Source organism: Melanotaenia boesemani, chromosome 22, assembly GCF_017639745.1.
Source record: "Melanotaenia boesemani isolate fMelBoe1 chromosome 22, fMelBoe1.pri, whole genome shotgun sequence".
Taxonomy (NCBI): Eukaryota; Metazoa; Chordata; class Actinopteri; order Atheriniformes; family Melanotaeniidae; genus Melanotaenia; species Melanotaenia boesemani.
The window spans coordinates 28709108-28733097 of NC_055703.1; the positions used below are offsets into that span (position 1 = coordinate 28709108).

The 23990-nt window shown below is 43.0% G+C and overlaps 1 protein-coding gene across 1 annotated transcript in view; it reads right to left on the reverse strand.

The window, feature by feature from the left end:
- myt1la (myelin transcription factor 1-like, a) overlaps positions 1–23282 on the reverse strand; it is a 54720-nt gene extending 31438 nt beyond the window's left edge. The window contains exons 1-9 of the mRNA XM_041975151.1: positions 22654–23282; positions 18670–19283; positions 18363–18379; positions 14780–15189; positions 10084–10218; positions 4986–5076; positions 3182–3292; positions 2250–2470; positions 595–866 (exon numbers count right to left, since the gene is read on the reverse strand). Coding sequence (XP_041831085.1) covers positions 595–866; positions 2250–2470; positions 3182–3292; positions 4986–5076; positions 10084–10218; positions 14780–15189; positions 18363–18379; positions 18670–19283; positions 22654–23149 — 2367 coding nt within the window. The 5' untranslated portion in view covers positions 23150–23282. The remainder of the gene's footprint in view (positions 1–594; positions 867–2249; positions 2471–3181; positions 3293–4985; positions 5077–10083; positions 10219–14779; positions 15190–18362; positions 18380–18669; positions 19284–22653) is intronic.
- Between the last annotated feature and the right edge of the window lie 708 nt (positions 23283–23990).

Below are 23990 nucleotides of genomic sequence, written 5' to 3' on the forward strand. Positions count from 1 at the left end.
ACCATAATCCACCCTTTTCAGGTGGCGTTCCACAGGGTTTTAACCTTTACCTACTGGTTTTTATGGTCAGACTTCTGGTCTTCATCTGGTTTTAGTTTTAGTTTCTCTCATAGTTCAGTTTTCTGCTGAATTCTGGAAAGACGCTAGCCAATCAGGACAGACAGAGGAAAAGAAAACCAGAATTCCCTAAAGGCAAATCGAAGCTGAACATTCGGATTATTATTGATCTGCTGTTCATCATCTGGAATAATTTCATCTGATTTCAGGCGTAAATCTTTTGTTATGAAATACTGATTTACTGCTTCTCGTTAATATCTCTGTTAAAAATTGAAAAGATTTCTTCATTCAAACTGAGTCCTGAAATATTCAGGTCACCAGAAAACCAGATTCCCAGATCCAGGAATTTAAATTTTTCTACCTGTGTGTCGATCAGACAACAGTTCTATGAAGAGACGTGAACTTTTCAGCCATGATTGGCTAGATTCCAACACTGACCCCTAACCCTAAACCTAAGACTAGAGTCCATCAGTCCCCAATCATGGTGGACCCTCAGGTCTCCGTTCCAGAGGTCACATAAAAGCTGTGGGGGGTTACCTGTGTCAGCAGGTCCTGGGGTTTCCCCCCCAGAGCATGAGGGAGCTCCCGACACCGGGTTGACAGGTTGAGGATGGCCGTGGCCGCCATGTGCGCCGCCTCCATGTCATGGGTGTAGTCGAAGCTGCTCTTACTGCAGGTGCTGCTGGCGCTGCTTCCTCCTTCTCTTCCTCCTCCTCTTCCTCCTCCTCCACAGCTCAGGCTGCTGCTGCTGGGAGCGTAGCTGCTGGTGGTGCTGCTGGCCGGACTGGACGTCTTACAGTAGCGTTTCACTGCAGGGATGAAGAACGCTCACAGCTGATTGGTGGGCTGATGCTAGTCCAGCAAATGCTTATTGTTTATAACACACAAAAAAACAATAAATAAACAGAAAATAAACATCAAACACATGGAAAATAAACTAGTGAATAGAGATCCAAACCAACAGCGAGGTGACCAAAACAAGACTTCACCGAAAACAACCTCAAGACCACCGGGACCCTCCAGACCCCTAAGACCCTCCAGACCACCTGGAACTTGCAGACCCCTCAGAGCCTCTAGACCCCCTGCATCAGTTTTAATTTGAGCTGTCAGTTCGGTGTCAGGGACGAGGAGATAAGACGAAGAGAAGACAGGATTTCCTTTTTTTGGTATTTGTGTTAATGAATATCACTTTCTTTTCTTTCCCCGTAAATGATAAACCAGAAGTAGGAGAAAGAAAAACCGTCGCCGAGGCGACCAAAAGTGTGATGGAGAGTCAGAGCGGGAGGTGGAGGGAGGGAGATGTGATGATGGAAGAGGATGAAACCTTGTCTGAAAACATCCTACCTACAGCTCACTAATGGCTCCCAGCCAAAGAAGCAGACATCCATCCATCCCTCCACCCATCCATCCCTACCTCCATCCATCCATCCATCCATCCCTACCTCCATCCATCCCTCCATCCCTCCACCCATCCACCCATCCATCCCTACCTCCATCCATCCATCCATCCATCCCTACCTCCATCCATCCATCCATCATCCATCCCTACCTCCATCCATCCATCCATCATCCATCCCTACCTCCATCCATCCATCCATCCATCCATCCCTCCACCCATCCATCCATCCATCCCTACCTCCATCCATCCATCCATCCATCCATCCATCCCTACCTCCATCCATCCATCCATCATCCATCCCTCCACCCATCCATCCATCCATCCCTACCTCCATCCATCCATCCATCCCTACCTCCATCCATCCATCCATCCCTCCACCCATCCATCCATCCATCCCTACCTCCATCCATCCATCCATCCCTCCACCCATCCATCCCTCCATCCATCCCTCCACCCATCCATCCATCCATCCCTACCTCCATCCATCCATCCATCCCTCCACCCATCCATCCCTCCATCCATACCTTCATCCATTCATCCATCCATCCCTCCATTCCTCTGCTCTGCTTTTTCTCCATCCATGTCTAGAATCTGGACACAGAGTTTTCAGAGGCGTGACGTAGGAAAACAAGTCATACCAAAATACCAGCTCAGACCTTCCTCAGGACTAGACCGGGACCAGGACCAGGGCTGGGGGACCTCATGTTGGGAACCAATGATTTAGGGTGATGTGTGCTTTTATTTGTATTTTTTATTTTATTTTATTTGTATTTTATTTTATATGTATTTTTACCCTCGTATCCTTTCGGGGATGTGTCCCGCCCGTGGTGGGTCTTGGTGTTCAGGCCTCTCTTCCCGTAGCCGGCATGTTGGCCGTCGTAGCCACCGTAGTCGTAGCTGGTCTTGGAATATTTTTCCAGCTCCTTCGTCAGGTTGGACCGCGGCGTACTGGTGGGAACGTTGTTTTTGTAACCATACTGAGGAATCTCCAGCTGCTTGACGAAACACATCGGCCTGAAAGGAACAAAGATGACAAATGTTTAGATTTCCAGACAGAATAATTCTCGTAGAACATTCAGTGGTTGACAAAGAAAACTCAGAGCAGGAAGTAGGCCCATGGCCAGATAGATGCAGGAAATGGAGAAAAACAAAATTAGTTATTCATTTAGGAATTTTTAAAGAACTTAAATCCCATCTTAAAACAGACAGACAGGCCGGAACGCTTCATTTTCCAGTCTTGTTACAGAAAACAAGAATAACCCCAAATTCCTTTTAAAAGCCTCTGATGTTTTAATAAACACAGATTTGAACAAGTCCTCCAGGCCTGACTCAGACGCTGATTGGAGGACTTTCAGACCACTTCAGAAGTAAAATCAATGCTTTCAGATCCAGTTAATCTTAACAGACTTGGAGCTTTGCTTTTACAGAGGAAACACTGGAGAGTTTGTCCTGGTTGATGTCCAGTTTTCCCCCAACTAAACCCACAACCTGCCTTTTAGACTCTGTTCCCACATCACATTTTAACATTTCATGGATTCTTTGAGCCTGAGCTTTTAGACACGTGAACTAGTCCCTTCAGCGTCTTCCCATCTGCCTGTAAAACGGTGGTGAGGCCCCTTCTGAAGAAAAGTCATTTACACCCCACTGCTTTAATAATTACCGACCCGCATCCAAGTTACTGTTACTGGACAGAAACTGGTTTCGGATCCTCGGAGTGGGCGGTACCTGAGGACACGATCTGACGTCTGACTGGTCTTGCTGGTGCTGTCCGTGGAGTGGGTCTTTTCGTGGACTTTGGCCATCTTCTCTGCAGCAGCGATGGGACACCCGGACAGACTAGAGGGAGGCAGGACTGGGTTAGATTCTGGACTCAGATTTTGGACTCAGCGGTTAGAACCATCAGATATCTTTACGACCACTCATTTAAAGGCTGAAGATTAAACTGGTTTTAGTGGAACTGAACCTAAAACTCTGCTTGACAGGGATGTTGCCCCTTCTCATCCAGCCAGTTAACCAGTACGCTGAGGGTTACTGGGACCACTAGATGACCACCAAGCCTGAACTTCAAGAAGGGGGGGGGATGACAAACTGCGGAGCATCCCAACTCATTTCAAAGCTCCTCAAGGAAAATGATGAAATAGACTTTTTACAAATAACATAAATGGCTGAAATCAGCAGATGTGAACAGAAGCAGCTGATTGGCTGTCAGTGTTCACACTTCTACTTCAGACATGGAACAAATGAACGCTCTGACCAGATGGCTGGAGTGTGTGATGGACAGCAGTCAGTCGCCATGGAAACCGTTTCCATGGCGACTGCCTGTCATGAAACTGCCGAGCTGAAAAGAAAGCTACACTAGTGTGCTAGCATTTAGCTTGTGTGCTGGGTGTGTGTTGCTAATCTATGTCTGACTGGGAAAATGTGCGTGTGCCCAGAAAGCCACAAAAACAGTATGTCTCAATTATTACATGAGAGAACTTAAACAACACGTTTATAACGTAATTTATAAATATGCTGGTTGTTGCATGTGTTAGCATGCTAACAGCTGATGAATCAGACACACCTTCACTTCCAACTTTTAGCTCCTTTCACTTCAACTTCATGTTTTGTGGGTAAAATTAAGACATTTTCTGCAGAACAAAAGCATTTTTTTTCTTTCAGAGTCAAAAGAAAGCTTAAAAATCTTCTGCAAAATTACGTTTTAGTTTGTTTATATTTTCTGGGATTTTTTTCTGTTGTATTATTTAAGTATTTATTGTGTTTATTTATTTGTTCCAGAAAATAAATCAAATCCAGTATTTTTAAATATTATCCAATATCTCAGATAAATATTGGATAAATGTCGACTAAATCTCAGATAAGTGTAGGTTAAATGTTGGTTAAATTTAACATACATGTTGAATAAATCTTGGACAAATGTCAACAATACTTTAGATAAATGTCGGGTAAATCTTGGATTATTATCTGAAAAATGTCTGGAAACTTCATCGATAACAATGCGGTAGATGTCTAATAAAAAAGCTAAATTGTAGATAAATTTAGACAAATCTTGGATAAAGATTTGATAAATTTAGGATAAATTTTAAATGTTGACTAAATATCAGCAAAATTTCAGATAGATGTTGGATAAATCTCAGATAATTGTCAGATAAATGTAAATAACACTCCATATAAACATTGGATAAATGTCTGATTAAACTTGGTTCAATTTTGGATAAATCTTAGATAAATGTCAACATCCTTGGATGTTAAATCTTGGATGTATGTCGGATAAATGTCAGCTAAATTTTAGATAAATTTTGAAAAATCTTGGATAAATATTTGATAAATTTAGGATAAATCCTAAATATCGACTAAATGTTAGCAAAATTTCAGATAAATTTCAGTGAATCTTGGATAAATTTCAACTAAATCTCGGATAAATGTAGGTTAAATGTTGGTTAAATTTCACATAAATGTTGAATAAATCCTGCACAAACCAGCCACTCTGGCTCAGGTGACAGCAGCCGGCTGAAGGCCGCTCACTCACCTGCGGTGGGAGTTCCTGTTGCTATTGACATGACCCCGTCCAGAACAGCCAGGAGTCGGGCACTTTAAAACATTTTCATACATGGCGAGGACTTTGCCAGACAGGAGAAGGTGAGAAAGACAGCGAAGGTTAGGAGCAGACAGGAGAGTTAACGGGCTCGACGGTTAGTCATGCTCAGATTACAGCTGCAGGACAAAACGTCTCCACAAAACACTGAATCTTTCCACTAAGAGGACTGTGTGTCTTCACCAGGAGATAAACTGATGTTTACATGTCTGTTTCTATGAACCTTTTCATTTAAAAAACACATCCTGAAGTTTTTCATTAGATTTCACAGGTCGTATATGCATCGATAATGTGGATGTTTTCCTGAACGTGTGTGTCCTGCAGAAGGACACCTGGCAAGGTGGAGCGGTACTTCACAGTCCTGATAGTGAATGGACAGCTTGTCTCATCCTGCTGTGGGACACACATTCCTCTTTACCCATGTAAACACAGAGGACGCTGAAGATGGACAGATATTCATGCAGTGTTTCAGTCTGCTGCTGGGAAATATCAATCGGGTTTTTTGTGCGACGCGTTGTTGTGGTAAAATGAAACCCATAAACCTGTCTGTCCATGGTCTGCTGCAGGTTTACGTTCCTTTCAGACTGTCTGCTACGTCGCTTTCCTCAGTTGTTTCTGTGCCTTTGCAGATTGGAATTTATCAAAACATTTTTCATATTATTTCAAAAGATCCTTTATTATATTAAATATATATTAAAAAAGTTTTGTTTAAATAAAAACTGCTCCTGACATCTACAAAGCTGCAGCTATAAAATAAATGATGAGGACTTCCAGCCTGGTGTTTATGAAACAGTTGGACCAGCTGGAATCGTGTCATCAGATCTACAGTCGGCATAAAACTGGTTTGTGTCGTCACAGAGACTCATACATGCTGGTTTGGGAGGTTTAGTGGGCGGATTTATTCTATCGTTTCATATCAGAAACTGAACATTTGCTGGTAGTTCTATTTATTTCCAGCCATTTATTTACCGTGCTGGTAGTTGTAGTTCTTTCAGCTTTTAACATTTCATCTCACTTGGTATTAACAAGGGTAAAATGGCTCAGCTTCCATCACTGTGTGACTGGTGACGGCCTATAAGAAGCAGCGCTTGTTGGCGTTCAGATCTTCCACAAACCAGAGAACAGCGATGGAGAAGAAGGAAGAAGGAAACCAGCTGGACAGAGGAACCGTGTTTGCTCCTGGATCAGTTGTTCAATGAGCATAAAGTGTTTTGTGAGGTTTATTTCACGAAAAACCACAAATATGATTCCTGCACCATCCAGTCTGTAACGTTTAATTAATTCACTGCCATCAAGTGGAGAATATCTCTCCAGCCTCTTCCGTCCACCATTCTGTCCACTGCTGAGGGAATTCCTGAGCATCTTTAAAGTCCTCTTCCCTGCTCTGTTCAGAGCTAAGATTCTTTAGGAATAGCTTTTATCTTTACTAAGATCTACTCTTCAATTTTGGGGGAAATTCTAAGAAAACATCATGATTCTTACAATTTTCTTAGAGTTTGGCCACTAGGAGAAACTCTTTGCAATAAGAATCTTTAGGAATACGGCCCCTGGTCTTCATCTTGTTCTTCTCACCAAGTTACAGACGACCCGTCCTCACATCTCTATACAAGAAAAGAGAGGTGGAGTCGTGCAGGAAAGATGGAGGGTGGAAGATAGGTACGATGTAGGATGGATGGTTGACGGGTGGAGGATGGATTGTGGAGGGATGGAGGATGGATGGTGGATGGATGGAGGATGGATAAGGATGGGTGGTGGATGAATGGAGGATGGATGACTGATGGACAGGTGGTGCACGAGTGGAGGATGGGTGGTGGACGGGTGGGTGATGGATGGTGAACGGATGGAGGATGGGTGGTGGACAGATGGGGGATGGATGATTAACGGATGGAGGACGGATGGTGGACAGATGGTGGACGGATGGAGCATGGGTGGTGGATGGATGGCAGACCGGTGGCGGACAGATAGTCTAGGATAAGTTGACAGGTGGAGGACGGGTCGTTGATGGATGGTGGACGGGTGGTGGACGGATCGTTGATGGATGGTGGACGGGTGGAGGGCAGATGTAGGATTGGTGGTTGACGGATGGAGGATGGATGGTGGACGGATGGAGGATGGATGAGGATGGGTGGTGGACAGATGAAGGACAGATGGAGGACGGATGGTGGACATAAAGTTGAAGGATGATGGACAGGTGGTGGACGGGTGGAGGATGGGTGGTGGATGGGTGGTGGACGGATGGTGAATGGATGGAAGACTGTTTGTGGACAGATGGGGGACGGATTATTAACAGATGGAGGACGGATGGTGGACGGATGGCGGACGGGTGGTGGATGGGTGGTGGATGGATAGTCTAGGAAAAGTGGACAGGTGGAGGACGGGTCGTTGATGGATGGTGGACGGGTGGTGGACGGATCGTTGATGGATGGTGGACGGGTGGAGGGCAGATGTAGGATTGGTGGTTGACGGATGGAGGATGGATGGTGGACGGATGGAGGATGGATGAGGATGGGTGGTGGACAGATGAAGGACAGATGGAGGACGGATGGTGGACATAAAGTTGAAGGATGATGGACAGGTGGTGGACGGGTGGAGGATGGGTGGAGGACGGGTGGTGGACGGATAATTGAAGGATGGTGGACAGGTGGAGGGCGGATGAAGGACGGGTGGTGGACGGATGGAGGATGGGTGGTGGACGGATCGTGGATGGATGGTGAAGGTGGTGGATGGATGGAGGACGGGTGGTGGACAGGTGGTTGACAGGTAGTGTTTTCTACACATGCTTCATTAACATGCATTAATATGTGACGGGACGGGACGTGACGGGATTAGCAGCAGCTTCCAGTCTGGTCCTGGAGCAGAGGGGACCTCCTGCCCTGGAGCTGGGTGCTGATGGATGGGTGAGGGGCTTGTGGAAGTGGGAGGGACACGAAAAAGGGGAAGGGGCTGAAGCTGCTCATTGGTTTCCAAAAGTCTCCAATAACACCAGAAAAAGTCTCTAGATTTGTTGCTAGTCGCTTCTTTGAAATAGTCACTAGACGGGTCTGAAAACTTACTAAATGTTAGCACCACGTAGCTTAGTTAGCATCACTGATGTAGCTGCCACCGTTGCACCAGACTCTGCTACGCCCACACCTGCTCCTGTCAATCACCGCCGCTCTCCCTCTCCAGAATTGTTAGGTTTTGAGGCTCCCACCCTACGGATTCTCAATCCTTTAAGGAGATCGAACACCAACTTCCTCCAGAGGACTCCCACCAATGACGAACAGACCACACTTCAACTCCAGTCTTCACTGAGCTCAGGGTTTTTTACTTCACAGATCGCCAGTTACAATCAGCCGTATACACCTCCGTTCTCTGACCAACCCTCACAAGGCCAACCACCTTCATATTTACACAGTGCATAAAAACCTACGGTCAGCCCCATTACCATACAGAAATGGGTGTATATACAATTGTAACTCCCAAAACACTACCACAGATTAACATACACCATTTCCCACCAAATACACCATTACAACCCCCTTTAACCCAAATGCTTAACTTAACACAATTACATAAATCAATAAAGCAAATACACAAAAATAAACACTATCATCCCATCCTCCCCCCTTTCTCTGGCCACTTGGTGCGTGCCAAATCAGCCAATTCAGCACACCAGGCCCTGGTTAACACCCTCATGGGCGCGCCTCCATGAAGGTGCTGATCCTCAAACCACCTCAGAGGGAGAGAGAGAGATTAGCAACAAAAACACACACTGAAAATAATCCAAACCCGATGTATTACCCAACCTAATAGGATCCAATATTAGTGGATAGATACATTAACAAAAACTAAAGAAACACAAATAAAAAGGATATTAAAGTGTATGCAGGGCATGTATGTGTGTGGTCTCCTACTGAGCACCTGCTTAGTGAGGAGATGTATGCAGCTTCCTCACAAGAATACTAATGGAATACACCTGCAAGTAATCCCAGCTCCAGTATTTATAAGCGCCAGCTCTCCTGCCAGTCTTCGTCGGACCTTGTTCATACAACCTGAACTCTTCCTCTTCCTCGTGCCGGTCCCGACTGACCCAGCTGATTCCTTGGACTCTGTACGAACTTTGAACTAGTGATATCCTTTCTGAACAGATCATCTTGTGAGCAATAAACCTGTCAATCCTGTCCAGTCTCCGTGAGGTCCTTCATAACAGAAGGTCCGACCTCAACCGAAAACAACACCAGGATGGAACCCCTGAACACCCGGTATTCCGGAGATCCCCAGCTCTGCAATGGTTTCCTTCTTCAGTGTTCTCTTCACCTTCGAAATGAATCCAAGCAAGTATCCCACAGACTGCTCCAAGATCGCTTACATTATCTCCTTGCTTACAGGACCGGCCCTCCAGTGGGCAGATGCGCTTTGGCAACAGGACGGCACCGTTACTCAGTCCTACCCACAGTTCACACAACACTTTAAGGAAGTATTTGGCATACCTCCCGGCGATTTCACCATCCTTCCTTCATAACAGTAGCCAAGCTCTGACGTGTCTAACTTTATTTTGGTGTACTGGAAACCGTGCACTGATGAAGGTTCCGCGTTGTTTAGAACGCAAACTGCAATTAAATGTGTTAATTTTTTTACATGTTTTGGTAATAAATTAATCATAATTAACACATTAAAGTCCCACCCCTAATATAAACAAAATAATCCAGCAAAAATCAGGATAAACTTAAACACAAAATATATAAAAATAAATGGATAATTTTAATTGATAATAAAATTAATTAGTTTGATAAAAACAAATAAATAATAAAAAGGCCAGAATTGGTTTGCAGGTCAGCAGGCATGAAGAGGTTAAACTGATCAATGAGCAGCTGCTTTCAGATGAAATGATTTGTCAGATTTCTCCAGGTCACCAGATTCTCAGATCCCCGGATCACCGGATCACCAGAACCTCAGATCATCAGATCACCGGATCCTCAGATACTTGGGTCAAAGCATCCTCAGGTCACCGGATCACCAGATCATCAGATAACCAATCTGCAGGACCTACTCTCAGGAGGGACGCGGTCTTTATGAGGACATCCAGACAGGCTCCGGTGATGTGGGTACAGACCAGTCACATGACCAGTACCGTCGCAGCCTGGTGTCGGACATTTACTTTCTTTTTTCTCGCCTCTGGAAGAATCTGGAAAAAATGGGACAGTGAAAATGAGACTGGGTTGTCCAGTGTCCACTCATCCAGATCGCCTGTCCTCCAGTCCAGTTTCCGTCCATCAACCGCAGCTTCTTCCTGTTTTCCTTACATGAACCTTCTTTCCAGAGGACAGAGGGTGAAACATCCTATTGTTTATCTAAAATTAATAAAAACTGTGTCCATAATTACTAATTATAGATAAGAAATGACATCACCAAGAGAGACGAATTACATGTATGAATCAGAAAAAGAGAAACCAGACATTCATCATCATCCTCCTCATCCTCTTAAAAAATAACCACAGTTACTGTAGGACCAGGGACAGATTCTTTCCCTAAGCCGGGACAAATCCATCGTCCTCAGTCGGAGGAACAGCTTTCTGTGGACTAAATCCAAGTTGGTGAGGACTAAATCCAGCTTCCTTATAAAAAGTATCAGCTTCATGTGGACTAAAACCAGCTTCCTGAGGGCTAAATTCAGCAGCCTAGTAACAAAAACCACCTTCCTGTGGACGAAATCCAGCTTCCTATTACCAAAAAACAGTTTCCTGTGGACTAAAACCAGCTTCCTGTGGACTAAAAACAGCTTCCTGTGGGTTAAATACAGATTCCTAATAACAAAAACCAGTTTCCTGTGGACTAAAACCAGCTTCCTGTGGATTAAATCGAGCTTCCTATTAACATAAACCAGCTTCCTGTGGACGAAATCCAACTTTCTGTGGTCTAAAAACAGCTTCCTGTGGACTAAAACCAGCTTCCTGTGGGTTAAATACAGATTCCTAATAACAAAAACCACTTTCCTGTGGACTAAAACCAGCTTCCTGTGGACTAAAAACAGCTTCCTGTGGGGTAAATACAGATTCCTAATAACAAAAACCAGTTTCCTGTGGACTAAAACCAGCTTCCTGTGGACTAAAAACAGCTTCCTGTGGGTTAAATACAGATTCCTAATAACAAAAACCAGCATCATGTGGACTAAAACCAGCTAACTGTGGACTAAAAACAGCTTCCTGTGGGTTAAATACAGATTCCTAATAACAAAAATCAGTTTCCTGTGGACTAAAACCAGCTTCCTGTGGACTAAAACCAGCTTCCTGTGGACTAAATCGAGCTTCCTATTAACAAAAACCAGCTTCCTGTGGACGAAATCCAGCTTCCTATTAACGAAAAGCAGTTTCCTGTGGACTAAAAACAGCTTCCTGTGGGTTAAATACAGATTCCTAATAACAAAAACCACTTTCCTGTGGACTAAAACCAGCTGCCTGTGGGCTAAAACCAGCTTCCTGTGGATTAAATCGAGCTTCCTATTAACATAAACCAGCTTCCTGTGGACGAAATCCAACTTTCTGTGGACTAAAAACAGCTTTCTCTGGACTAAAAACAGCTTCCTGTGGGTTAAATACAGATTCCTAATAACAAAAACCAGTTTCCTGTGGACTAAAACCAGCTTCCTGTGGATTAAATCGAGCTTCCTATTAACAAAAACCAGCTTCCTGTGGACGAAATCCATCTTCCTATTAACGAAAAGCAGTTTCCTGTGGACTAAAAACAGCTTCCTGTGGGTTAAATACAGATTCCTAATAACAAAAACCAGTTTCCTGTGGACTAAAACCAGCTTTCTGTGGACTAAAACCAGCTTCCTGTGGGTTAAATACAGATTCCTAATAACAAAAACCAGCTTCCTGTGGACTAAATCCAGCTTTCTGTGGACTAAATCCAGCTTCCTGTGGACTAAAACCAGCTTCCTGTGGACTAAATCCAGCTTTCTGTGGACTAAATCCAGCTTTCTCTGGACTAAAACCAGTTTCCTGTGGACTAAAAACAGCTTCCTGTGGGTTAAATACAGATTCCTAATAACAAAAACCAGTTTCCTGTGGACTAAAACCAGCTTCCTGTGGACTAAATCCAGCTTTCTCTGGACTAAAACCAGCTTCCTGTGGACTAAATCCAGTTTTCTGTTGACTGAGACCAGCTTCCTGTAGACTAAAACAAGCTTGCTGTGGACTAAATCCAGCTTTCTGTGGACTAAAAACAGCTTCCTGTGGGTTAAATACAGATTCCTAATAACAAAAACCAGCTTCCTGTGGACTAAATCCAGCTTTCTGTGGACTAAATCCAGCTTCCTGTGGACTAAATCCAGCTTCCTGTGGACGAAATACAGCTTTCTGTGGACTAAATCCAGCTTTCTCTGGACTAAAACCAGTTTCCTGTGGACTAAAACCAGCTTCCTGTGGGTTAAATACAGATTCCTAATAACAAAAACCAGTTTCCTGTGGACTAAAACCAGCTTCCTGTGGACTAAAACCAGCTTCCTGTGGACTAAATCCAGCTTTCTGTGGACTAAATCCAGTTTTTTGTTGACTAAATCCAGTTTTCTGTGGACTGAGACCAGCTTTCTGTGGACTAAAAACAGCTTCCTGTGGGTTAAATACAGATTCCTAATAACAAAAACCAGTTTCCTGTGGACTAAAACCAGCTTCCTGTGGACTAAAACCAGCTTCCTGTGGACTAAATCCAGCTTTCTGTGGACTAAATCCAGTTTTTTGTTGACTAAATCCAGTTTTCTGTGGACTGAGACCAGCTTTCTGTGGACTACAACCAGCTTCCTGTGGACTAAATCCAGCTTTCTGTGGACTAAGTCTAGCTTTCTCTGGACAAAAACCAGCTTTCTGTGGACTAAAACCAGCTTCCTGTGGACTAAATCCAGCTTTATGTAGACTAAAACAAGCTTGCTGTGGACTAAAATGAGCTTCCTGTGGACTAAATCCAGCTTTCTGTGGACTAAAAACAGCTTCCTGTGGGTTAAATACAGATTCCTAATAACAAAAACCAGTTTCCTGTGGACTAAATCCAGCTTTCTGTGGACTAAAACCAGCTTCCTGTGGACTAAAACAAGCTTCCGGTGGACTAAAACAAGCTTCAAGTGGACTAAAACCAGCTTCATTGTGGACTAAAGCCAGCTTCCTGTGGGATAAAACCAGCTTTCTATGGACTACAACAAGCTTTCTGTGGATTAAAACCAGCTTCATGTGGACTAAAACCAGCTTGCTGTGGACTAAATCCAGCTTTCTGTGGACTAAAAACAGCTTCCTGTGGGTTAAATACAGATTCCTAATAACAAAAACCAGTTTCCTGTGGACTAAAACCAGCTTCCTGTGGACTAAATCTAGCTTTCTGTGGACTAAAACCAGCTTCCTGTGGACTAAAACCAGCTTCCAGTGGGATAAATCCAGCTTTCTATGGACTACAACCAGCTTCCGTGAAGTAAATCCAGTTTTTTGTGGACTAGATTTAGTTTCCTGCAGACTAAAACCAGCTTCGTGTGATCTAAATCCTGCTTTCTGTGGACTAAATCCAGCTTTCTATTAACAAAAACCAGCTTCCTGTGGACTAAAACCAGCTTCCTGTGGACTAAAACCAGCTTCCTGTGGACTAAAACAAGCTTTCTGTGGACTAAATCCAGATTCCTATTAACAAAAACTAGCTTTCTGTGGATAAAAACCAACATCATGTGGACTAAAACCAGCTTTTTGTGGACTAAATCCAGCTTTTTGTGGATTAAAACCAGCTTCCTGTAGACTAAAACCAGCTTCGTGTGATCTAAATCCTGCTTTCTGTGGACTAAATCCAGCTTTCTATTAACAAAAACCAGCTTCATGTGGACTAAAACCAGCTTCCTGTGGACTAAAACCAGCTTCCTGTCGACTAAAACAAGCTTTCTGTGGACTAAATCCAGATTCCTATAAAAAAAAACAGCTTTCTGTGGATAAAAACCAACATCATGTGGACTAAAACCAGCTTTTTGTGGATTAAAACCAGCTTCCTGTAGACTAAAACCAGCTTCGTGTGATCTAAATCCTGCTTTCTGTGGACTAAATCCAGCTTTCTATTAACAAAAACCAGCTTCATGTGGACTAAAACCAGCTTCCTGTGGACTAAAACCAGCTTCCTGTGGACTAAAACAAGCTTTCTGTGGACTAAATCCAGATTCCTATTAAAAAAAAACAGCTTTCTGTGGATAAAAACCAACATCATGTGGACTAAAACCAGCTTTTTGTGGACTAAATCCAGCTTTCTGTGGACTAAAACCAGCTTCCTGTGGACTAAATCCAGCTTTCTGTAGACTAAAACCAGCTTCATGTGGACTAAATCCAGCTTTCTGTAGACTAAAACAAGCTTGCTGTGGACTAAAGTGAGCTTCCTGTGGACTAAATCCAGCTTTCTGTGGACTAAAAACAGCTTCCTGTGGACTAAAACAAGCTTCCGGTGGACTAAAACAAGCTTCAAGTGGACTAAAACCAGCTTCATTGTGGACTAAAGCCAGCTTCCCGTGGGATAAATCCAGCTTTCTATGGACTACAACAAGCTTTCTGTGGATTAAAACCAGCTTCATGTGGACTAAAACCAGCTTCCTGTGGACTAAATCCAGCATCCTGTGGATTAAAACCAGCTTCGTGTGATCTAAATCCTGCTTTCTGTGGACTAAATCCAGCTTTCTATTAACAAAAACCAGCTTCATGTGGACTAAAACCATCTTTCCATGGAGGGTTTACCTTTAGGGTAGTACGCCTTCCTCAGCCCGTCTTGATGCATCCTGGACTTTTGCTCCTCGCCGCTGCCACTCAGCCGCTGGCTGTGGTCACCGTGGCCACGGTGATGATGGTGAACCCGGCGGGGCACTGTGTGCTCGGACACCATTCGGTCCCTCATGACCTTTGCCCTCTCTGATTCCAGGGCGATAGCTTTCTCCAGCAGCGTCAGGTTTCCCTTGGACATGTCAAAGGTCTCATCAGAGCGGTCGGACGCCACTGACGTGGTGTCCTCGTCTCCATCCTGGCTGGTCGGATAACCTCTGGACGCCGGACTCAGCTGCTCCTCCAGCTTCAGTAGGTTTACCATGTCGGAGTAGCTGCGCTCCAGAGACCGGGAATCCTCTGGCGTCCCCTGGGGGCAGCTGTCATACCTGAGACACAAGCAGGAGAAACATCGCATGTCCAAAGCGTTCCAACACTGCCCAGCTCTGTCCAACACTTTCCAAATATTTACAGCTTTTTTCAAATCTGTTCAAAACTGTCCAGATTTGTCTGTCCAACCCCGTCCAATACGTCCAACACTGTCCAACATGGTCCCACATTGTCCAGCTTTGTCTAAATCTCTCCATCTGTCCAACACTGATGGAAATGAAAGTTTTGATTTTATCATCTGATTACACTCGGTGGGTTTGTTCTTTTAAAGATCCAAATAATCTCAAACATGTTAGCTGCATATAACACGTTATGTGCTTGGTAACAAATCCTACTGCTACAAATAATTTATAGAAATGTGTGTATTAACAAAGCATGTGTGTGTATGTGTGGACTAAAATGAGCTTCCTGTGGACTAAATCCAGCTTTCTGTGGACTAAAAACAGCTTCCTGTGGGTTAAATACAGATTCCTAATAACAAAAACCAGTTTCCTGTGGACTAAATCCAGCTTTCTGTGGACTAAAACCAGCTTCCTGTGGACTAAAACAAGCTTCCGGTGGACTAAAACAAGCTTCAAGTGGACTAAAACCAGCTTCATTGTGGACTAAAGCCAGCTTCCTGTGGGATAAAACCAGCTTTCTATGGACTACAACAAGCTTTCTGTGGATTAAAACCAGCTTCATGTGGACTAAAACCAGCTTGCTGTGGACTAAAACCAGCTTTCTGTGGACTAAAACCAGCTTCCTGTGGACTAAAACAAGCTTCCGGTGGACTAAAACAAGCTTCCGGTGGACTAAAACAAGCTTCAAGTGGACTAAAACCAGCTTCATTGTGGACTAAAGCCAGCTTCCTGTGGGATAAAACCAGCTTTCTATGGACTACAACAAGCTTTCTGTGGATTAAAACCAGCTTCATGTGGACTAAAACCAGCTTGCTGTGGATTAAAACCAGCTTCATATGGACTAAATCCAGCTTTCTGTGGACTAAAACAAGCTTCCGGTGGACTAAAACAAGCTTCAAGTGGACTAAAACCAGCTTCATTGTGGACTAAAGCCAGCTTCCTGTGGGATAAAACCAGCTTTCTATGGACTACAACAAGCTTTCTGTGGATTAAAACCAGCTTCATGTGGACTAAAACCAGCTTGCTGTGGACTAAATCCAGCTTTCTGTGGACTAAAAACAGCTTCCTGTGGGTTAAATACAGATTCCTAATAACAAAAACCAGTTTCCTGTGGACTAAAACCAGCTTCCTGTGGACTAAATCGGAGTAGCTGCGCTCCAGAGACCGGGAATCCTCTGGCGTCCCCTGGGGGCAGCTGTCATACCTGAGACACAAGCAGGAGAAACATCGCATGTCCAAAGCGTTCCAACACTGCCCAGCTCTGTCCAACATTTTCCAAATATTTACAGCTTTTTTCAGATCTGTTCAAAACTGTCCAGATTTGTCTGTCCAACCCCGTCCAATACGTCCAACACTGTCCAACATGGTCCCACATTGTCCAGCTTTGTCTAAATCTCTCCATCTGTCCAACACTGATGGAAATGAAAGTTTTGATTTTATCATCTGATTACACTCGGTGGGTTTGTTCTTTTAAAGATCCAAATAATCTCAAACATGTTAGCTGCATATAACACGTTATGTGCTTGGTAACAAATCCTACCGCTACAAATAATATATAGAAATGTGTGTATTAACAAAGCATGTGTGTGTATGTGTCCATTTCAACCACCTGCCACATGAAAATAATTCCTCTAAATGAGCACATCAGTCTGAGCTGCTAATAATTTCATATTAAGTAATTATAGTGTAATTGGGTCATTTTAAATCCAGGGCTTATGTTAATACTGGGATAAACTTCAGTGTAAAGAGCCGTGGCAGCTCTGCTGAAAGTACCGCACCTGTGGTTATCGCTGCTTCCTTCTTCCTGTACAGAAACAAATGATGTGGGAAGAGCTGGACTTTGGCCCCACAGCTGGCCAGACTGATGAGGAAATCTTCGGTGCAGATGGCTGCCAGGGGTCACAACACTGAGCCACGGTCATCATGTAGTGAAATAAAGAGAAAGTTGGGATTGTAAAAGCATCAGTGTATTCGCCCTGAGCCTTCTGCTCCATCTGGAAAGAAATGCATTTCATTACGTTGAACACTAGGGGGCAGAGTCTGCACAGCAGATGGAACTATGGACAAATTATGTTGAGACGAGGTGTTAGCATTAGCTTCTAGAAACTTGAGTTGACTAGGGTCAGGTCCTGGGATTAAATAATCCACATGTGAAAGAAGCCTTTCTGAGTCGCTCATTTTCCAGTGTCCAGACTGGGCTTGTTACACTCAGGCAACGTCCACATGAAGATGGAACTGGTTTAGTTTAACATAAAAACTGAATCATTTCCAGAAATGTGTGAGCCACACAAACCACTAAAACACTGCAGTACATCTGCCATGCCTGTAGGTGTCACTCTAACACTGCCGCAGCAATACAGCAGAAACAGAGAAGAAGACATGGAGCATGCTCAGAAACGTGCTGTTCTCTGTGTCCACTCGTTGCTGATGGTAGAGGACCAGAAGATGCAGTGGTAACGTCTACATGGTGCTCAGCAGCTTCTGCAGCAGCTCTGGAAGCAGCTGTGGGCGGGGCTTGAGCAGGCGGCTTACAGACAGGCTGGAGCTATGGCTTCATCGGTTTGGGTGGTAAACACAGAAACGAAACGGGAGCGTTTTCAGATTCGCTTTGGAGACTGGTTTATAAAATGGGCTATAAAACACTAAGTCCTGAGGACAAAATGTCCCAACAATGGAAATGTTTTTTATTTTAGCTAAACTCGTCTCTGAGTGGACTTGGTCCAGAAACAAAGGAACCACAGACGTGTTAAGTCTATATACAGGTTGCGGACGGATGCAGTGGAAACATCTGATTGCAGCTGTTAATGTGATGTCACCACCTCCTCATCAGGAAGTGTAACAGCAAGTGGTGGTCAACCAGCTGATCCTAGACCAGGTTGGGGTAGAGATTTCTGTTTCTTGTTTTTATCAGATCCTGAAACCAATGGAGGTTTCTTCAGGGTTTCTCATGAGGTCATAAAAAGGAGATGATTGTAGGATTTAATGAAAAGATGCAGAGAAAAGTCTCTTGAAGCTTTGCTTGGATCAGAAGGCTCTGAGTCCGATCGTGCCTGGGTAAAGGTTTGGACTTCAGCCAGTCTGGGTCCCTCTCTGTCAGCTGGCCAGATGTTGGGGATAAATTAAAGATCATGTTTTATCTTCACCCACCAGTGTCCTGCATTTCAGACTGTCCAGACCTGATTCTGGTTCTTTTCTTCTACTCTCTGTTGGTACCTGAGTCTGTGAAGTCATGTGACCGGGTACCTGGCGTTCTCTATCTGTTCTCTTCATTTTTGTATGAAAACATTGATGTAACGTGTAGATTCTCACATCAATCTGGAGAGAGAAGGTTCCACCTGTAGGCCGAGAGGAGGCTACGTACCTGTTCAGGTGGTGCAGCACCTGAGGGTCTGCTGGGTTCTGGAGTTGGTGGTGGAGCGAGTGGAGGACTGGCCGGTCCAACGGCTGCGTCTCGCTCAGCTTCCGGGCCAGATCGAAGCACTGGTTCCTCAGACACTCCAGACTGCTGAGACACGCCTCCTCTCCGCTCTCCCTGCCCTGAGCCCTCACCCCCATACCGGTCGTCCCGTTCACCAAACTGCCTTCTGGGTAGCTGTCTTCGGACAGCATGGTGCCGTGACCCTGGGCCAGGAGCTTCAGGGAGTCCACTGTCTCTCTGACCACGTCACTGTCCAGGTCCACGCTCAGCTCGCCCTTCCTGTCACCCTGTTCGCTGCCGTCCTCCTCGTCCTCGTCCTCCCCGCCGCTGTTGGAGGAATTGCTGTTCATCTCCGACTCAGTCATGGCCTGGTAGGCAGCGTCCTCTGCAATCTTGCCAAGGTTGAGCAGTGACTTGGCAACCAGTTCGTCGTAGTTCTCGTACTCCTCTCTGGGTCCAGTACCGATAGAGACGCCAGTGGTGCAGCTGTTGTTGTTGTTGTCCTTCTGGACTGGGAGGAGCTTAGATTGTCCACTGGTTTTGTACTGGTTCTCTGTCAGAGAAAATCAACAGTTTCACTCTGAAAAGCATAAACAGGAAGTAACTGGATGGATGTGTATATATACATATATATATATCTATATATATATAGATATATGTATAGTACATGTACATGTCTATATGTGTAGTACATGTGTATATATGTAGTACATGTGTATATAAATATAGTACATATGTATAAATGTATTACATGGGTATAAATATAGTACATGTATATATATGTATTACATGTACATGTGTATATATGGAGTACCTCTGTATAAATATAGTACAACTACATGTTTATATATGTAGTACATGTGTATATATGTAGTACATGTACATTTCTATATATGCAGTACATGTGTATATATGTAGTGTATGTATATATCTATATAGGTAGAACATGTGTATATATGTAGTACATGTGTATAAATATAGTGCATGTACATGTGTGTATATGTAGTAAATGTGTATATATGTAGTACATGTACATGTCCATATATGTAGTACATGTGTATATGTAGTACATGTTTATATATGTAGTACATGTAGTTGTGTATATATATATATTGGCGTTGTATATATGTAGTACATGTGAATATGTAGTATATGTAGGGATATGTGTATGTAGTACATTTGTATTTGTATATGTAGTACATGTATATGTTTATATATGTAGTACATGTTTATAGATGTAGTACAGGTGTGTATATGTAGTACATGTTTATAGATGTAGTACAGGTGTGTATATGTAGTACATGTGTGTATATGTAGTACATGTTTATAGATGTAGTACAGGTGTGTATATGTAGTACATGTTTATAGATGTAGTACAGGTGTGTATATGTAGTACATGTTTATAGATGTAGTACAGGTGTGTATATGTAGTACATGTGTGTATATATAGTACAGGTGTGTATATGTAGTACATGTTTATAGATGTAGTACAGGTGTGTATATGTAGTACATGTTTATAGATGTAGAACAGGTGTGTATATGTAGTACATGTGTGTATATGTAGTACATGTTTATAGATGTAGTAAATCTGTGTATATGTAGTACATGTGTGTATATGTAGTACAGGTGTGTATATGTAGTACATGTTTATAGATGTAGTACAGGTGTGTATATGTAGTACATGTTTATAGATGCAGTACATGGTTATAGATGTAGTACAGGTGTGTAAATGTAGAACAGGTGTGTATATGTAGTACATGTGTGTATATGTAGTACAGGTGTGTATATCTAGTACATGTGTGCATATGTAGTACAGGTGTGTATATGTAGTACATGTTTTTAGATGTAGTACAGGTGTGTATATGTAGTACAGGTGTGTATATCTAGTACATGTGTGCATATGTAGTACAGGTGTGTATATGTAGTACATGTTTATAGATGTAGTACAGGTGTGTATATGTAGTACATGTTTATAGATGTAGTACAGGTGTGTATATGTAGTACATGTTTATAGATGTAGTACAGGTGTGTATATGTAGTACATGTTTATAGATGTAGTACAGGTGTGTATATGTAGTACATGTGTGTATATGTAGTACATGTTTATAGATGTAGTACAGGTGTGTATATGTAGTACATGTTTATAGATGTAGTACAGGTGTGTATATGTAGTACATGTGTATAGATGTAGTACAGGTGTGTATATGTAGTACATGTTTATAGATGTAGTACAGGTGTGTATATGTAGTACATGTTTATAGATGTAGTACAGGTGTGTATATGTAGTACATGTTTATAGATGTAGTACAGGTGTGTATATGTAGTACATGTTTATAGATGTAGTACAGGTGTGTATATGTAGTACATGTGTGTATATGTAGTACATGTTTATAGATGTAGTACAGGTGTGTATATGTAGTACATGTTTATAGATGTAGTACAGGTGTGTATATGTAGTACATGTTTATAGATGTAGTACAGGTGTGTATATGTAGTACATGTTTATAGATGTAGTACAGGTGTGTATATGTAGTACATGTGTGTATATGTAGTACATGTTTATAGATGTAGTACAGGTGTGTATATGTAGTACATGTTTATAGATGTAGTACAGGTGTGTATATGTAGTACATGTTTATAGATGTAGTACAGGTGTGTATATGTAGTACATGTTTATAGATGTAGTACAGGTGTGTATATGTAGTACATGTTTATAGATGTAGTACAGGTGTGTATATGTAGTACATGTGTGTATATGTAGTACATGTTTATAGATGTAGTACAGGTGTGTATATGTAGTACATGTTTATAGATGTAGTACAGGTGTGTATATGTAGTACATGTGTGTATATGTAGTACATGTTTATAGATGTAGTACATGTGTGTATATGTAGTACATGTTTATAGATGTAGTACAGGTGTGTATATGTAGTACATGTGTGTATATGTAGTACATGTTTATAGATGTAGTACAGGTGTGTATATGTAGTACATGTTTATAGATGTAGTACAGGTGTGTATATGTAGTACATGTGTGTATATGTAGTACATGTTTATAGATGTAGTACAGGTGTGTATATGTAGTACATGTTTATGGATGTAGTACAGGTGTGTATATGTAGTACATGTTTATAGATGTAGTACAGGTGTGTATATGTAGTACAGGTGTGTATATGTAGTACATGTTTATAGATGTAGTACAGGTGTGTATATGTAGTACATGTTTATAGATGTAGTACAGGTGTGTATATGTAGTACATGTGTGTATATGTAGTACATGTTTATAGATGTAGTACAGGTGTGTATATGTAGTACAGGTGTGTATATGTAGTACATGTTTATAGATGTAGTACAGGTGTGTATATGTAGTACATGTTTATAGATGTAGTACAGGTGTGTATATGTAGTACATGTGTGTATATGTAGTACATGTTTATAGATGTAGTACAGGTGTGTATATGTAGTACATGTTTATAGATGTAGTACAGGTGTGTATATGTAGTACATGTGTGTATATGTAGTACATGTTTATAGATGTAGTACAGGTGTGTATATGTAGTACATGTTTATAGATGTAGTACAGGTGTGTATATGTAGTACATGTGTGTATATATAGTACATGTTTATAGATGTAGTACAGGTGTGTATATGTAGTACATGTGTGTATATGTAGTACATGTTTATAGATGTAGTACAGGTGTGTATATGTAGTACATGTTTATAGATGTAGTACAGGTGTGTATATGTAGTACATGTTTATAGATGTAGTACAGGTGTGTATATGTAGTACAGGTGTGTATATGTAGTACAGGTGTGTATATGTAGTACATGTGTGTATATGTAGTACATGTTTATAGATGTAGTACAGGTGTGTATATGTAGTACATGTTTATAGATGTAGTACAGGTGTGTATATGTAGTACCTGTATGATGATTCTGCACCTCCTGTTCTTCCTCCTCTTCCTGTTCATCTTCCTCTGCCTGCTGGTCTTCGTCTTCTTCAATATCATCCTCTTCCTCATCCATCCCCTCCTCTGGCTGCTCACCTCTTATTCTCATGTCTTCTCTCTCCACCTCTATCTCTTCTTCTTCTTCCTCTTCCTCCTCCTCTTCCTCCACCTGTTCCTCCTCAGAAAACTCCTCCACCTCCCCGTCTTCATCCTCATTTCCATCTCTCTCTCCATGCGCCTCGTCCTCCTCCACAATCTCTCCTCGCTCCTTTGCTTCCTTTCCAGCTTGCAGGACTTCGTTCTGGAAGCTGCCAACAGCTCCGGGATGCTCCTCTTCCTCACCTGGGCAGGAAGTGAGGAAGAGGAGCCTCCTCTTGGCAGCTGGTTCCAGAGGTTGTTTGTCCAGAGCCTTCCTCTTCTTGGCCAACGGACACCCATAGACACTGAGGTGGACAGAAGACACATTCATGATCAGAGACCATCTTAAGTTTTAACTGGAACCAACATGAGGGCTCAGATTTGATCAAACAGAACCAAAAACCGGAGACCTCTTGTACCGGGTCTGTGTCCTGGTATAATCTCGGGATTTAAGGGACAGCTCTGACCATTTTGTAAAGTTGCAAAATGGATCTTTTCACACCTGGACCAACTGTTTGTTCCGAGTCCAGATCTGGTAGACGGCATCCCACAATCCCCTGAGCTGTCCTCACCAGCCGGGCTAAGCTCCTCTGGTCCTGTGCAGCTGCCATACCGTCACTCTGAGACACAGGACGCTCTCCATGGAGGTTCTGTAGAAGTTCACCAGCAGCTGAGAAGAGAGTCCCGTGGGTGGTGGGTGGATGGCAGAGCAGTCCTGTGTGAAGAGGGTGAAGAGGGCGGAGCCGAACACACAACCCTGCGGCGTTCCAGCGGTGAGGATCAGCGGTGAAGATGCTGACTTCCTTTTCCTCACCACCTGGACCTGTTGGTGAGGACGTCCCTGATCCAGGTGCAGAGTGATGCTGGCAGACCCAGGACACTTTCCCACCAGGATAGTCTGGGGGTCTCTGACAAATGTCCCACAGTGGACCAGCTCTACACCCTCTTCAGGGTCTTGGAAGGGGCACAGGAGTCAGGGTACATGACTCAACCAGTCTACATGTTCATTGTAGACTTGGAGAATGCGTTCGACCGTGTCCCCCGGGGACTCTTGTGTGGTGTATGCATGTATGAATGAATTTAAGAGGGTTAGGACTAAATAAGTTTGACTTCTTCCTTTCTTGACATTTTGAATGGATGAGAGTTCTTAGAGACGTTTTGCTTAATAAAAC